The sequence below is a fragment of the Pelodiscus sinensis genome, chromosome 22 (genome assembly GCF_049634645.1).
Source record: "Pelodiscus sinensis isolate JC-2024 chromosome 22, ASM4963464v1, whole genome shotgun sequence".
Classification (NCBI taxonomy): Eukaryota; Metazoa; Chordata; order Testudines; family Trionychidae; genus Pelodiscus; species Pelodiscus sinensis.
In genome coordinates this window covers 6831424-6848891 of record NC_134732.1, presented here as the reverse complement: position 1 = coordinate 6848891, position 17468 = coordinate 6831424, and the positions used below count along the sequence as shown (strand labels likewise).

At 50.6% G+C, this 17468-nt stretch overlaps 1 protein-coding gene across 6 annotated transcripts in view; it reads left to right on the top strand.

The window, feature by feature from the left end:
• The window catches only part of ASTN2 (astrotactin 2), a 730659-nt gene that overhangs the window by 176915 nt on the left and 536276 nt on the right, over positions 1 to 17468 (top strand). For all 6 annotated transcript variants that reach the window (XM_075905850.1, XM_075905849.1, XM_075905851.1 and 3 more), the window contains one exon: positions 10746 to 11130. In XM_075905850.1, coding sequence (XP_075761965.1) covers positions 10746 to 11130 — 385 coding nt within the window. The remainder of the gene's footprint in view (positions 1 to 10745; positions 11131 to 17468) is intronic.

Below are 17468 nucleotides of genomic sequence, written 5' to 3'. Positions count from 1 at the left end.
CTATCATGGAGATCGGGGTGTAATTTAACAAAGTGTCCCTAGCCGAAGGGATGCTGTGATGGGCCTTTCACCTGACCGGACAGTAACTCCAGGGTTTGAAGATGCTTGTGCAGTGTACTAGAGGGGTAAGTCTTATGCTCAGGCAGATGTAGAAATGAAAGGCTACAAAGAAGGTCACAATAAGTGGCAGCGTGTGCAAGAGGGAGAGAGCATTCTGCTGAGAACAGTCTTATTTATCATCATTAATGATACGAAGGAAGGAGCCAAGAGAACATTAATTAAGCTTTGCAGAAGAAATAACATGGGGAGGTGCTGCTAAGCGGTGTTGGGGAGGCAGCTGATGTGGGCAGGAAATAACGGATTGATGTTTGCGCTGGAGAAATGAGAACTCCCCCAGTATAGCTGGGCAACACTCACTATAACATACATGGCAACCTTCCTTAGAGCAGCTCCATCAGCGGCCCTAGTGGTGGGAGCATTGCTGGGTGGCTGTTGACCTGCTTGGAGCGGGGTTAGATGATAGAGAGCTTCAGCTGGCAGCCAGCGGATGCCAGGCATAGTCCGGTCATTGCTACTCCGGGTGGAGCTGCATTGGCGCTAGTGTGCTGGTGGGAAAGTTGGAGAGAAATACAGGTGCAGGCACAGCCTGAGGGAAGGAGAAATCTAAGAAGCAAGGATGCTGAAGCAGGAGGCCTTAGGGATAACAGCTGACAGTTAACCTCATATGCCTCGCTAGTGTTATTACTAATTGCCGTGGCACCTAGGAGCCCCAGTCATGGCCAGGATCCCATTATACTAGGTGCTGTACAAACCAAACGAAAACACAGTCTCTGCCTTGGAGTGTTTACAATCGAGGGCAAGAGACAGCAGATGGATACAGATACACGGAGGACTTAGAAGGAAACAATCAGACCACACCGCTGGCCAGTTTCATCGGCAGTGATCTCAGGACACCAGCATCACCAACGCTATGTCTAGACTGAAAGCTTCTTTCGGAAGAAGCTTTTCTGGAAGAGATCTTCTGGAAAAACTTCTTTAAAAAGAGAGCATCCACACAAAAAGTGCAATGAAAAAGCGATCTGCTTTTTCGAAAGATAGCGTCCTCACTGAATGGTCGCTATCTCGCATTTCAGTTGTGATTACTGTGGACGGAGTGGCTACCAGGGCACTTGTGCTTTTTCCTGGAGGCCTCTTCTTTCAAAAATACACTCTGTTCTGCATCCACACATACCTTTTTCCGAAAAAGCTTTTTCAGAAAAAGTCTTCTTCCTCATAGAAAGAGGTTTACCAATGTCGGAAAAATCTCTCCATTCTTTCAACTTTTTGACGAAATAACACAATAGCAGTGTGGATGTAAGTATAGTTTTTCCAGAAAAACAGCCATTTTTCTGGAAAAACTCTGCAGTGTAGACATATCCCAAGACTTTTGCAGCTATCACAGCCAGGGGGTGTTTTGGACAGAGGCGAACGAGTTGGTTTTGCAGTGTGGTGTTATGTCCAAACAAGCTGATAGGATTCCCAAGCTGGGTATACAAAAGTACCACACCACAGATGAGCTGTTAGACCTTTTCTGTGGGTTTTGTCTACATACATCTTTGGTTGTCATGTAACTCAAGCTAATTGGTTGTTAGTTAACAAACACTGTTGTAGATGCTCCCAAATGTTGGCATCTGGTTGTGGTTTGCTTTAGGATTCAGCCTAGCGTGAACCATGACCAGGAATAAATGTTTCCTGGAACATACATTTATGGAGTGTGACCACTAGAATTTATAGCCATGCTAATTAGCTCAAGTTGCATTGCATCCAGAAACGCTAGTGCAGATGTAACGCACATGTACATAATGCAATGCTCTGTTCTCCATTAATGGTGGCTGGGCCACAGATAAAGCTGTTGAATCTGCTACAGCCCTAGCTAAGAGAGCTGACACTTTTAGATCAGTTGGGAAAGGCCCCTGTTCCGAGTTCTAGAGGTGGTAGGTTTGTTTCTCCTTTTGCTGATGTCCAATCAGAGACATACTCCATGGTCCTGGAGAAACCCAACCCACAGCTCTGTCTAGGGTTCGGAATCTCGTCATAGCCCAACAAGGCCAAAATGTTGGGGGAGGGGGGAATGGGATAAAAGCTTCACAAAAGTCTATGGGGCTCAACAAAATGGTGAAGAAAAAAACAACCGATGATTAAACGGCGATAGAATCATTTACACCCTGTAGATGGGTGTAAGCAGAAAGTCAGAGAAGAAGAGCTTTGGGCGGATAAGAGGGGGCAGTATCAGGTTAAAAGGGAGCAAAGGAATGTTCAAGTTTATATATCAGCAAAACATTCCCAGTGGTGAGGTCTGTTACACTGTGGATTTGTCTTCGCAGGGAAGTACTAGCTGCCTCATCACATGATTCAGTTTAATACCGGAGTGCAGGGACCACTCCTACACTCGTCCCTGGGCTTGGCAATAATAACCTGTGACCAAGCGTCCACGTCCCGGGCCGCCCGCATCGGCTCAGCGCCACCCGCCCTCCATGCGGGGAGGGGCCGTGCCCAACACCTTCAGGTGCAACGCCCTTCCCAGCGCTCCATCAGACACTGAGTACCCTTTTCCGCGGTACATGGACTTTCCGGGCCTTGGCCGGTGTCGCGACCGGTCAGGCGGTAGGGAGGCTCGGGCCCGCCCCCACTCTGAGCCCCGACCCAGGGCCCTAAGAACCAGGGGAAAGAGTTCCTTCCACGGTTTGGTTGGTGGGGGGGGGGGGTCCCCGCAACGCACCAACCCACGGGTCTTCTGCAGCCGCGCCTTGGGTCACTTCCTACCTCCCGCAGCTAAGGGACCGTGGTCTCTCTGCTCCAGCCCTCTATCTCTCCCTGGGAGCCTTCCCACGCTCCTCTTTCCTTCCGCCGGCGGCCTCCTTTTGAGCTGTCCTGCTGGCTTCATAGCTGATGTTCCTTTCCTCCCCTTCCCTTATTTATTCCTCGATCTGGACTTTTAATGTTCATTTATCTGAAGAAGTGGGTTGTACCCACAAAAGCTCATGATACCATGTCCATGTTTTGGTGGTCTCTAAGGTGCTGCTAGACTATTAGTTGTTTTTTAAGTTTTTCCATTTTAATTCCGTCAGACCACCTATGGGAAACCAGGGAAACGTCTGTGTCATTGGGCTGAATATCATATGTGCCTCAGTTTACCTGGGTGATGTTACTGTGTGACTGAAGGGAGTTACCTCAGAGGCAGTTGGGAGCTGGTGGGGGAGGGGGACAAACAGGAATGGAAACAATGACATAGATAAGAAGCCTCCAGAGAGAATCCCAAGAGTCCCTAAAGGAGCAGTGATGAGGGAACTGTTACCTGCGAAATACCCACCTCCTGGGCTGTGACTAAGCTGGCAGGTTTATTTTCCCTAGGATCAAAGGGACATTTAGCCATTAACAGCCCAAGCCTAAAGAGGAAGAGGGCAGAGGTGGAAGCAGCATCTGGAAGTGCGGGCCTGGCACAGATGCTGAGAGCTGTCTGCCTCGCCCAGCCCAGATGTAGGTAGGGGTGTCTCGGCTGAGTGGAGCTCACCCAAACCTTCCAGGGGAAGAATGAAGCCTAGGTAAGTCTCATGCATCTCGGTCCTCTGTTACCGTCACCCGCTTCTTTGGCTGTGGTGTTCCAAAATAATAATAAGGTGTCTAGAAAACTCACCTGGGTTACTTACTGTGTGCGATTCCTAGTGTCAGAACCCCCAAGAGTGCTCAGGGAGAAAAGCCAAGGCCCTACTAGAAGAGCCACAGCAAGACTCAGAGATGCAAAAGCCCAGAGGTCCCAGTGTAGTAGTCCTGGAGATGGGCCTTTCCCTCCAGGGGTGTTGAACCCAGGGAAGGGTGCACTCATAAGAGCCTGCCTGGGGATACAAGGCATAGCACACCCATCCCCCTCTCATCCTGTGGCTATGTAGACTCTCTAGCGTACGTCAGTATGAGTTATGTCACTGTGACAGGTGTACGCTCAAATTCACTGGTACCGTTGAGTGTGCCTGTTCCTCGCCACACAACAATATTGTGATCAAGGGCTTTATAGCTCATGGAAACTGCAGATATTCTCATTGCCTGCCACACAGCACAATGGGGGCTTGGCGGGATCCCTGCTCCTTCATTAGTCCTTCACATTACATCTGCCACCCATTCAGCTTTCTTGGCTGTGCTGGAGATTCACTCCCACATCCTCCACCGGCTACTGAGTCCTGGAAGGTCCAGCTAGAGAGCCGCATTTTGTGCAGGTGACAAATTTCACCCTTTCAGACCCTGGTTCCCCTGCTGCTGTATCCTCTCCCTGTTGGTCTGCATGGCCCAGCAGCCATCCGTGTCGCAGGAGTGGAGAGATATTTGACTGAATGGACACCTGTGGATGCCAAATATGGCTCCCAGAGCTCCTGCTACGTCTGTGTGGCTGCACTTTCCCCCCAGTTTCTCTCCTGGTCTGGGTTAACCCAATCTTCCCCGGACAGCCATGGTGACCTCCAGTTGGGCCCAATTCCCAAGCCACCTCAGTTCCAGGTAGACTTGCTTATACCGACCCTGAGCAGGGGAACAGAGCATTCATCCATCTGCATTGGGTGCTGGCAACTTGCAACGGTACCGCCTGGATCCTGATTGCCTCACTATTAGGCCTGACTTGCAAGCCCCAGCACCATCACTGAATGCGTGTCCATGCTCAGCCCAAGCTCCTGCAGCAGGAACTAGCGTCAGGTGCTGCCTTCCTGAGGGCTTCAGCCGTTCCCTTGTGTGGATGGGCAGAGGGAGCACGCTCAGAGCACCCTCACTTCTCAGCGGTCCATTCCCTTGGCTGGCTCTGGGAGCACGGAGCAGTGCAGGGCGAAGGACATTACGTGGGAGAATATGCATGTTCACAGCTCGGAGGATTAAAGGCCTGTGTTCTTATCACTGCAGAACAGAGTATTATAAATCCAGCCTTAGAATACGAAATCCCCTCGCGACTCGGCCATTGTTTGGGAATATTAAAAAGCCCTGAGACAGAAATAATCAGTTTCCAAATGACACATTGTCAAATAAAACATTTCTCATGTTATCCCTTCCTTCCCCTTTCTCTCCCGCTCCCTCCGTTGGATAATTTAACATGAGAAATAGATTAAAACGAGGCCGGCTTCGGAGCCTCCTAAGTTTGACTTCCCATCAGGTGCGTCCTGCGTTTAAAGCAGGGGCTGTCAGGGCAGGAAAGGGAGGGAGCTGCAAATGAGCAACTCTAAAAACCAAGTGCTGACAGGTCGGGGGCCCGGAGATCTGCTGTCTGTGTGCTGCTCCCCTGGTGCACAAGGGAACTGCTTCCACCAGGTGCCAGCAGGGCAGGGCAAGGGTGGGAAAGTGCACCGAGTCCTTGTGGAACCCGCAGCTCGGCTGCAGGCAGCCAACGGGGGCTGTTGGTCTGGGACGAGAGGGAGCCACATGGCTCTGGCCAAGTCACAGGGAATGTGCCATTGGCTCTGGGCAGCGGCCCCAGCACTGCTGTGGGTTCAGTATTCCCCATGCATGCCCGTCGGCCGTGTTTTGCTGCACAGCTGCGCATTGCTGCCTGCGGCTTATGGCTCGGCTGCGCTCGGGGAGGGATTAAAATGCTGCCTCCTGGCTGCTTTGCAGAGGGGGAGGATTTGCACATTTTTGTCCTTTCCCAGCCTGCTTGAGTTGGTTCCTGAACCTGCTGCCGCAGGGTGCTGAAGGTAAAGGGAGGCCCATCCTCTCAGGGGCTGGCTGGAGTGCTGGGGTCTGTTACAACCTTCTCTTTATCAGGAAACCTCTGGGCACCATCCCCCTGCTTCCTTTTACTACAACACACCCGACCTGGCCTCCCACCTGTTGCCCCCTTCTCCAGCCTTCTCTGCTGAGCAGACCAGCACGTCGGCCAGTATGTGTGGAAGACAGAACTGCCCTTGCTCTCGAAGACAAGCCATTCAACCAAGTGGCCTGACAGGAGATTCACTTGAGCCAGCCCTGCATGGGATAACTCCAGGCTGGAGGGGGAAACATCAGACGCATCATGTCTGTGGCTCTCTGCAGTTTGTGATTTCCCTGAAGCAGAAGCATTTCAGTGGGGCCCATACAATAGACTGACAATTTCATTTGCTACGGTCCAAGCTACTTCCCCAAACCCCCTCTGACTGCAGCAGCCGGGGGTGGATGCTGTGTTAATCTGGTTTGCCAGCTGCAGGCCTCTGGCAGCCGGAGTGGCTCCACTTTCACTGATGGTTCAGATCAACGTTACATTTGCTCCCTCCAGACTTTTCCTTCCGTCCTCTAGGTCCAGTTGGCAAAGGCTTTTCTAATGACAGGAATTTCTGCGGCTGCCCAGGCCTTTGCCCGCCGTGCTCAGACTTCCTTCCTTGCAGCCTCTCGGTAGGGAGGGGAGGACTGTGCCTACAGGGAGCCATTTGAGTAGGGCACTGTGTGGAAAGCCAGCATTCTGCTCTGTGAGATGCAACTCCACCCTGGATAGCCCCCAGCCCCACAGTAAGAGCATGCTCCGGGGAGAGCCCGGTTCAAGCCCCTGCGGTGCCTGGTTCAGGCTCCCGGGAAGTCTCCACAGTCTCTCACATTCCAGAACTGTCATTCATGCTTAAATTCTACACTTTACGCCTAGGTCTAAACAAAGACATTAATTATCTTACCCATTACAAAGATAGCTTCCCCAATTATCACCTCTAATATCATTAGCTCACAGACATTTACCTCCCCCCCATCCGCCTTCTGTTCTGAAATTTGATATGTCCTTTTCATATGTGTTCTTTTTTTTTATTGTATCCTTTGGTATATATGGTTGTGCCAATTTTCTTCCACTATTTGATCTCAGGAAGTGGGTCTGGCCCATGAAAGCTCATCACCTAATAAACCGTCTTGTTAGTCTTTTAAGTGCTACATAGTCCTGTTTTTTGTTTGACATTCCAAGTGAGTGTCCTGTGCCTGGCTATTCTGGGGAGGGGGCGTGACTGGTTTTCGCCAGAAATTGTACCTTGAACCAGAGATACCTTCCTGGTGAAAGAGATACAGGCACATGTCTGAGGGAAGGTTTGTTTTTGAGGAGTTGGCGTTTTCTGAGGACAGTTTCACTGTTCAGTTCCTGACTGCTCTCGTGAGCGCATTGTGCAAGGTGCTGGGCAGACCCAGAGGGAAACACAAATTGGAATCCCTCTTCCAGGATCTCTTCGTGCCCTGGATCTCCCCGGGTCCTCCCCTTTGAGTGCTCTTTTCCCAGTCTTTCCCAGCCACAGCTGTGCTCCATTTCCTGACAGAAGCTGTCTGCTCAATGGGGAACGTCGCGCTGAGCAAAGTCATTCCGCCTCCCTGAGCCCTTCTTCCTATTAGTGTCAATTACAGAACCAAATGAGAAACCAGATGAGGCTGGGGAGGGGCTCTGAACGAGAGCTGCCATGTTGCATTTTCTACAGCACATTGGAGGCTGTGCCTCTGGACCGGGCTAGGGAAGCTGTGGCTTCCCCAGAGGCCTCTCTCCTTATGGCAACCTTGCCTCTCCTCCTGAGTAGCTCCCTTGTGCTGCAGGCAACCAAATAGCCCACTGGAGAAGCCAAGAACCAAGTGATGTGGCCAGGACCTAGCGACCAAGGACCTTGCTTTGCACTTTTCCCAGCCCTCTGCAACCAAAGCAGCATGTCCCGAGACTCCCCCTGTCCCAGAACTCTCAGGGCTCTGAGCAGACCTCTCCTTTCCCCACTCTCCCGCCCTCTCTAACAGGGACACTGGCCGTGTTACTCTTGCCAGCTTACAGGCAGAGAGATTTTCCATTGCGCCAGGGTTAGGGGAAAAGCAGTGGAACTTGGCGAAGTATTCTTCACACAGTGCATAGTCAACCTCTGGAACTCCTTGCAAGTGGCGAAGGCTAGAAATTTAACAGGGTTAAAAAAGAGCTAGCTAGATTCATGGAGGTTAGGTCTATCAATGGCTATTAGCCAGGAAGGGTAGGAATGGTGCCCCTAGCCTCTGTTTCTCTGGAAATGAATGACGGGAGGGATCACGTGAAGGTTGCCTATTGTGTTTCCTCCCTCTGGGACATCTGGCATTGGTCACTGTCGGCAGACGGGATACTGGGCTAGATGGACCTTTGGTCTGACCTAGCATGGCCGTTCTTATGTTCTTAAATATTCTGGGCTCTGAATGGGAACATGTGCTTGATCCCTTTGTGCCACCGAGACACCTGGGGGGACGAGTGGTGCGTTTACCATCCACAGCACTGAAAAAGGCCCATCCATGGTGCACAAGCAGAGGAAGACAGAACGTCACACACGCAGCAGAGGCCTCGGAGATGTCTATCAGAAGTCCCTAGGCAGATTTGTGAGCGTGAGACGGTTCTGTCAGGCATGAGTAGGAGGTTGTGAGCATGGAGAGATGATGCTCATCCACCCCACATGGCGCGGTGAGTTTGGGGGGTGGAGGACCCTTACACCACTCGTGAGCTTGCAGGTGCAATTGTGAGATCCCTCTGCCCTGCATGAACACGCGGGGGGGCATGTGGGTGTACTAGAAGACTGAGGTACATGACCCGTTGGGTGTACCTGATATCTCACCATCTGCTTCTTGTGGATGTTCTGTTTTCCTGTGCAGCTTTGTGAAGGTGCGCGTGACTGCATTATGCTAGAACTGGCTCAGAACGTATGCAATGGCCGCATTGTTGTGAAAGTAGCGAGTGAGTCTGCTGTATCCATCCAGCTGCCATTGGCGGCGTGGCTGTCTCCCAAGCTAATACCTCTTGTGAATTGCAATTTTAGACACTAGCTTTCTGTAGATTAGCCTGTTGGTGTGTCTCAATCTCTCTGTGTGCTCACAGTGGTTTTACTGAATTCCGGTGAAATGTTTGTACGTCTGTTACACGGTGTACAACGTGCCTGGATTTGGGCATCGTGTGCCAAAATTAATTCTTCCCCTCCCCCAACAGTGGCATGTCACGCTATGAAGCCAGAATTGTTCATGCCACTTCTGATTTACCTGCCCTGGGATTTTTGTCTGCTACAGTATGAAACTGACTAGAAGCAGCAGAGGGATTTAGACATTTCTCTTGCCTGGCTGCATGAGATGTCCATTTGAAGGACAGCTTGTATTTACCTCCAGAACAGGTGCCATGTGGACTATTCTAGTGAAAGCTTCCCCAATGCTGTTCAGCCTGAGTGCCTTGACTTAGAGGGACCACCTTTCAGTTTGCACCTGCATTAAGGAAGCACTTTTGCAGTTGTTCCCATTACCAGTGAATCTGCCACGAGGGCACATATGATACTATTTGGGGGATGGGTAGCCTTGTGGCTGATGTACTGCACTGGGATGCAGTAGATCTGGGGTCAATTCTTGCCTCTGTCACAGAGTTCCCAGGTGATTTAATCTATCCGTGCCTCAGTTTCCCATCTGCAAAATGGGGATAATGCTCCCTAGCTCCCAAGAGGGGTGGAAGTGAAGATAAATTCAGTGATGTCCGTGAGGTGTTCAGATACTGTGGTGAAGAGTGAAGTGTAAATAATAAATACATCAGTTCATCGCAGCGATGTATTTGATAAGATTGGCTTGGGGAGTGAAAGGCAGGGCCCTGAAATTGTCCAAGAGGTTCCCACAGAGTAGTGCTGGAGATCAGCTGGAGGAAGGATGAGCCAAGGGTGAAGATACTAGACTGAGATCCACACTCAGTTCACTGCTCTGCCACAAACCTTGCTTGGGCTTGGGCAAGTCACTTGGTGCCCGTCTCAGCTCACTATCTGTGCAGCAGGGTTAGTACTAGTCGCACTGCCCTGTCTCCCAGGGGCATGAATGATACAGGCATGCATGTTGTGGAACACTCAGGGATCATGATACTGGGGACCAGGTAAGTACCCAAGGTGCCTCTTCATTGCAGCTGGGGAGGTGGTGTGCAGCTCGTGTCGATGTGTCCAGGTCACTACATACAGCAGTGAGGGGTTCAGGCTTCAGTGCAGGCTGGGCGTGCCAGTGTGTTCCTAGGGCATAGCCCACGCTACTGCCTCCTCAACTGCTCTTTCTGTCCAGCCAGCGAGCTTACACTAGTGCAGACACGTCTGCGTGCGCTGCTGCCGACACCTGCCTGTGCCGGACAGGCAGGACGTTGCTGAAGCACGTGCTTTGCCCTTAAACACAGATGTAACTGCACCTCGAGCGTAGATGTGCCGGATGGGTGTAAACTGCTGGTAACCAGGATCATTCCCACAGAGGCAGCACATGTTGGCTGGGAGTTTGCAGTGGGTAGCTCAGGCTTTATCTTCATTATATTCTGAGATAATCCCCCCTCACCCCCCTCCCATTGGAACCAGCAGGGAGTGGGAGCTATTGCAATCTGTAGCTTGGCCTCTAATGAGTCCGATTAGCTGGATCAGCCTCCAGCAGAGTTGAAAATTGAGTCCCCTGCTGTTTGCTGTGCTGGGGTCTTTTGGGTCTGACATCTTCTCTGCTCTGCTGAGACGTCAGATTTCCCCCCTCTCTCCCTGTTTTTAAACTAAGGCATTTTCTTGCCCTTGCAACATGCTGGGTGCTAGTTAGGTTTCTTGGCTGCCACCTCCTCCCCAGAGGTGGCTGCATTTCAAGAGAGGGTGAGGCAGTTTCTTTGGTACCTGGCGGTTTGCAAAGTGCTTCGGGGTCATCCAGGATGTCAGGCTGCTCCAGAAATTGGGGGGAGAGGGTGGTAATGCCGCCTTGGTCCCCTTGGGGGACCATGCAGGGTCTGAGCTCCTCTTAATGTTTCTCCTTTTGCTCTCCCATAGGGTGGCTTGATCGCTCTTCTCCTGCTCCTGCTGGTGTTCACGGTGGCGCTGTACGCCCAGCGGCACTGGCACAAGCGCCGCCGGATCCCCCAGAAGAGTGCCAGCACTGAAGCCACCCATGAGATCCACTACATCCCCTCAGTGCTGCTGGGCCCGCAGGCCCGGGAGAGCTTCCGCAACTCGCGCCTGCAGGCTCACAGTTCCGTCATCGGCATGCCCATCCGCGAGACGCCCATCCTGGATGACTACGACTACGAGGATGAGGACGAGGTCCCGCAGCAGGCGGAGCCCAGCGCGAGGGAGGATGAGTTCGGCAGCCAGGTGACGCGGACGCTGGAGAGCCTGGGCAGGGGCGGGGAGGAGAAGCCTGAATATGAGAAGAAAGGTTTGTCGCTTCCCTTCCTATTTACTCCCTCCCCGCTCACTACCAGGCCAAACACCTGGCTCTCAAATGTACCAGATGGTCATTAGGAGGTGACAGATGAGCACCGAGGCAGCTGATCTCGGTGGCGCTGGTTGGCAGCCACCACGTTCCCAGCCTCTGCAGTCCTCTTGCTCGGTCATGCGTGCACAACGAGAGTCCGAAAAAAATAAGACTTGGGCTGTCACCTTTGTGTAGGGAACCTGACTGCTCACTCCCTCGCTCGGGTGCGTCTTGCTGCAGGCACACACCGGGTCCGCGCTCCAGAGGCATGCTCCAGCCAGAGGCTCCGATTCGGTGCTGGTCTTTGCCTGCCCTGGTGCGGCTGTGTCTCTGCACCCTGTGCCACAGTGCAGCGTCTCTGCAGGGAGACAGTCCTTCATGTCAGGCATCCTCTCATTTTGCCCTGCCCTGCTTTCGTGGGAAACCTTTCTCGCCAGAGAACCTCCCCCGATGACTTGATATAAAGTTGGCAGGTGGGGGGCTGAAAGAGAGATTCTCATGCTTTAAGATATCACAAGCCAGCCTTTATCTAGAGCTTTTAATCTTCAGAGCACTTTGCAAACACTGGTCCTCACCCCCTCTCCTGATCCTAGAACCCTAGGGCTGGAAGAGACCTCAGGAGGTCATCGAGTTCAGGCAGCTTGGTTCAGGAGCAGCAAAACAGGCTGGGACAACTGGTTTCTGCGTCAGTTTGTTCTCCGAGCAGCCGGGCGAGCCATCTCACAGTTGCCAGAACAAAAGCCATCAAAGCTAACTTAGAAGACTCAGATTCAATAAACATGCAAACAGTCCCTGCAGTGGGTTAGAAATGGTAATTCAGAAATATCCCGTGGTGATAAAACCTTTAGAATTTAATACAGGTGGACTCCCTAGGATGCTACAGAATTTGAGAGGATGAGAACCTTTCTGCACAAGGGCCTTTTATTTTTTAAACAATACTATAGAAATCTAGCACAGGGATAGAACTCTGTATTAAAATCTGCAGGTTGGTTTAACCCCCCTCGAAAATATATATCTGACGGGGTTCCTACATGGCACTTATCACTGCAGTATCTGTCTGAGGGACTTATCTGCCTCTCCTCTCTGCAGAATCTCAGCACCTCATAATCTTCAATACATTCATCTTCACATCACACATCTCAGGACAGTGCTGTTATGCCCATTACACAGATAGAAAACTGAGGCACAGACTAGGTCCCTACAATGTATAGCTTTCATGAGCATTTAGCATCTCTATGCTTTTTAAAACCCCACTGAGGGTGTGTCTAGACTACAGAGTTTTGTCGACAAAAGTGGACTTTTGTCGACAAAACTATACCTGCGTCTACACTACCGCTGAGTTCTGTCGACATAACGTCGACAGAACTCAGCAGTTTTGTCGACGCTGGTAAACCTCATTTTACGAGGCATAACACCTTCTGTTGACGGAGTTTCTGTCGACAGAAGGTGTTATTGCATGTAAACTGTCCTTTGCGTCTACACTACCATGTCGACAAAGCAGCTTGCTTTGTCGACAGAACTGAATGTAGTGTAGACGCTCTTTGTCTACACTGTCGACAAAACTTCTGTCGACAAAAGCCTGTAGTCTAGACGTACCTTGAGTGTCTAAATTCCTTTTACAATCTGGCCCGAGGTGGTTTTCCAAAGCTCACTCAGGAAGTCTGTGTCAGACCTTAGGTATTCAGTCTCTGGCAAGTGCTCTAACCATTGAGCCTTCCTTCCTCTCTCAGGATGGCCTAAAATTCTGCCAAGTGCCTGTTTACCTCTCAATACTGACCCTTGTCTTGCTTTAAGACAGCATGATCAGGACTGCGCGCAGTCTGTGTGGGCAGGCTAGGCTGCAGTCAGTCTTGCATCTCATGGAAACAAAGTACTGAGGTCCACAGCTGTTATGGCCTCTTGTGGGTTCAAGTGCCAAGACCACTACTGGCAGGTGTCCCTGTTGATTCCAGTGGCATGTGGCTCTCGAGGGAAGCCAAAGGAATATCAGCATGAGGCAGTCTCTCAGAGGCTACAACTTGGAGCGATCTCCTGGAGAGCACTGAGGATGAAAGACCCCTCCCCACACCAGAATTTGGCCCAGTAGTCCATGGGGAACCAGATCTGAGGGCGGGCGGGGGGCTGGGCCAATATATTCTCCTCGGTCTGTGTTTTAGCTCTTTTAAGCTCTTTACTTTTGTATAGAACATAGGTACAGAGAGGCACGATACCCAGGCCTGATGGTCACCATGTGCGAGTTGCTGTGGCTAAGTGTGAATCAGATGGGATGGGGCACAGTCTTTTTGCCTTCCGTCAGTTAAACAAGGCAGCTTTTTGGCAGTCGGAGCTGGCTCTCTGGGGTATCCAGAAGCAGGAGGGAGCCTGGGGGTGGGGAGCACAGCCCCAGTGATCTCTAGGCAGGCTTTGCTGCTGCAGGATGAGGATATAGATGTAACAAGTTATCTTCTATTAAGTTCTGTGACTGCTCCCTGGGAGAGGATAAGAGAGAGAATGAACCATGCATGACAGATGTTAGTGATGTCACTGCGCCAGGGGAATGTGCTAAGATGCAACGGTCATCAGGGAGGGATAAGAATCTATATAGAATAGAACAGACTGACTCTTTCTTCTTCTGCTCTTCACCTAAGATAAACTTCACTCGGCTAGACCATGTGTATTTGAAGGAACTGATCTTGGGGAGACAGACTCCGGCGTGGCTGCTGTGCTCCTGCATGCTCCCTGTTTGGCGTGGGTTTTCTAAGCAGTTATTTGAATGCAGACCTGATAAACTGCACAATTGGTGGATTTGTTTCTCCTACACAGGAGGGAAAATGCTTTCCCCAGCGTGCTCTGGCTAATGCACAATTGATTGCCTGCACTTTTAAAGCCTGTCTCTTCACAACAGTAACACCCACTTCTGCTTATTGAAATGTCGTTATAAAACATTTAATATCATTAACCTGCAGCCTACAGCAAAATGCTTCCAAATAAACAAAAGCAAAGTGCATTCATTCTGCCTGCTAAGTGACTGGAGTGATATTTAGGGGAAGAATAGGTAACAATGCTTCACAAGTCCCCCTCTTGCGTGGAGGATGAATAGCTTTCCCCTTTCCTAGAGCCCTCATTCTCAGAAATAGCAGACTTTGATTCAGAATATAAATGCTTGGAAAATCCATTAATCTGTGAGGTCCCCTTTAATACTATAGGAAGCCATGTTTGCAAGCAAGCACCTTTAAGTTGCAATGCCCAGTAATCAAGACTCGGGATTTCTAGCTCTGTTGCTCACTGAGGCCTTGTTTACACTTACTGGGATACTGGCACTGTCGGGATCGAGCTCCCAGAGGTTGATTTAGCGGGTCTAGTAAAGTCCCACTAAATTGACTACTGATTGCACTCCTGTCGACTCTAGTCCTCCACCAGTTGGAGAAAAGTAAGGGGAGTCAACAGAAGAGTTTCTCCTGTCAACGTCCTGCAGTGGAGATCCCGTGGTTACATGAGCTAAGGTAGGTTGACTCCAGCAACACTAGTCATGGAGCTGGAGTTGCGTGTCTTAGTTCGACATTGTCCCTTAGTGTAGACCTGACCCTACCCTGTGATCGACCATAGTCAAAATCACTGAAACTCTGATGTTCAGTGATGCTGAGTCATCAATGTCTAGGGGATTTGGGGGTGCTCAGCAACTTTGGAATTATGCCCCTAGACCTGTGGATATCGTGCACTACAGAACAATAAAAACAAACACACACAAAAGAAGTAGTGAGACTCAGAGCCCAAGTTAATTGACTCAGGCTCGTGGGCTCACGCTCCATGGCTCTAAAACCTGACTGTGGCTGTACCCTGTGTGTGTTAGCTTTTCTTGGGGTTTACCAAATCCGGAGTATGGAATCCATTTCACTCTGCGATCGCCAAGCACTGTCGTGCTCCAATGAGCAGGTAGATGCCTTGTGCCCACGTATAGCCTGTAGATTCTGATCTGAGAAGCTTTTTCAGCACTCTCCATTGAATTCCCGTGCCCGGTATCGGGCATCCAGTGTTAACAAACTGCTTCTCCAGTCCTGTCCTTTGTTATAGAATCTTCGTATGCCAGGCCTGAGTTCGCTTTTTTATCCTTTAATATTCTCTTCGTTTTGCTTTTTAATAAATTATTTAGGGTTGTATGGGTTGGGGAAGACAGAAATAACTGAATTTTCAATATTCTTGAGAGCATAACAGTAAACAAGATCGAGGGCAGAATATTAAAATCCACAAGGGTTTCAGGAATTGATGATAAAATACATTTTACGTTGGCTGGTAAATTTCCCTTCTGTGTGGCTTCTAATAGTCTGTCTGCATTGCCAGAAACGCCTGCGGACATCCATTAGCCTTGAGTTGTGTAAGCAAATGTTACCGAGTGTTCAGTTCAAATTAATAAATTGTGTTGTTTCAATTGCCCTTACTCTTGGCCTTAAGCTGTAAGAGCAGAGCATGGAGGACTCTAAAACTAAAAAGGGGGTAGGGGGAACCCATGCAGGAATCATAGAGCTTTTCATGCACGTTAAACAGGAGCATCTGTGGGTTTGGATTCACCCTGTGATCAAGCTATTGTGAAAATGACCTTGCCTAGGACAAGGCGAGTGAGGGAAATGTTGGGCTGATACTCAGAGTACTACAGCCTTGTCTTTCCCATTTGACCTTCTTCAGTCACATGGCTCAATCCTCTGTCACTTTGAAATCGAGTGCCCCAGCGCTCTCTTGTCAGGATACTGTGGGAGCAGCCCTGTCCTCTGCTCTTGGAGCTCCTCAAACTCCTACTGATATAATGGGGCTTTTGACCTCTCCGGTGATGTAAGATTTGGCCCATGATCAGTGCAATTTAATTTAGTCCCATTAATTAAAGTGAGAGTGGCAGGAAGGCAGCCCCCCTCTGAAAACCAGGCCAAGAGATACTATCAGGGGATTTTCATATCAAAGTGTATCTGCTACTTTCCTACTGCAGTGGGCCTAAACTCTTGCCCCTAAGGCAGTGGTCTCCAACCTTTTTACACCCAAGATCACTTTTTAAATCTCAGAACAAGCGAAGATTTACTGCCCCACCCTTCCCCCAAGACCCACCCCTTCCTTGAAGCCCTGCACGCTCTATTCTCCTCTCCATCACTTGCTATTTATACACTCTACACTGCCACTTTTTTCCCCCAATTCTTATGTAGGAAGAGGTTTTTCCAACATTTGACCTGTCTAGACTGGACCAAATGTTAGCAAAGCCCCTTCTTTTGGAATCCCCCTTATTCCTTGTGAAACGATGAATATAGGGGTTATCGAAAGAGCATGTTTGCTCTTCCACTAAAAAAAGCAGAACAAATGCATCCCTGGATCCGGAAGAGTTTTTCCAGGATATCTCTGGAACCCTAGAAAAACCTCCTGCAGTCTAGCCTTACCCTCACTGGGTTGAGACAGGATGTGTAGGCTCTGGGGTGGAAATGAGGGATTTGGGTGTGGGAAGGGGTGAGAGGTGCAAGCTCTGGGAGGAAATCTGGATGCAGGAGGAGGTGGAGAAGGGGATTCTGGCTCGGGGAGGGGGCTCCAGGCTGGGGAGTGTTGGGGTCAGATGGAGGGTTGCAGTACTAAGCAAGCCACAGGCTCGTGTCTGTGAGGATGTAGGAATTTGGGTTGGGGTATGTCAGGGGCTCAGGGCAGGGAGGTTCAGTGTATGATAGGCTCAGATCTAGGGTGGTGGGATGCAGGAGTGTTATAATGCTGTGGCCAGATGGGGGCTTGGCTCCAACTGGTTTTTTTTTTTTTTTGGCCAGGCTTCATTTTTAAATAAAATACTATGTCAAACACAAAAAGTTTCTGCATTGTCTTTATTTATGTGAAGGGCAGGTAACCTGTTTTGAGTCAGGGGGTCACTGACCCACAGAAAAGTCAGTTGGGGCCACACAAGTGAAATGCAAAAAAAATACTCCTTCCAAAAAACCCCAAGCCTCACTAATGTGGCCTCAACTGTGCTGATGGGAGCAGGGGACATGGGGAAGGCTGCTAGTGGGTGCTGGGGCAGGGGACAAAGTGCTGGGGTGAGAGCAGGGTTCTGCAGTAGGGGACGGGGAGAGGGGAAAGGATGTCGGGGGGGGGGACAGGGTTCTGCAGCAGGGGACAGGGTGCCAGTGGGGGAAGGGAGTCCCCTCCCCCAGCCTTCTCCCTGGACGCCCCTCTGCCCCGCCCCGCCCCACCCCGCCCCACAGAGGAGGGAAGCCCCCGCGTGTGCCTCCTCCAGGGCCGATTGTCCCCTCCCGCGGAGCAGGGAAGCCCCCACGTGCTTCCTCTGGGGACTCCCCCCAGGCAAA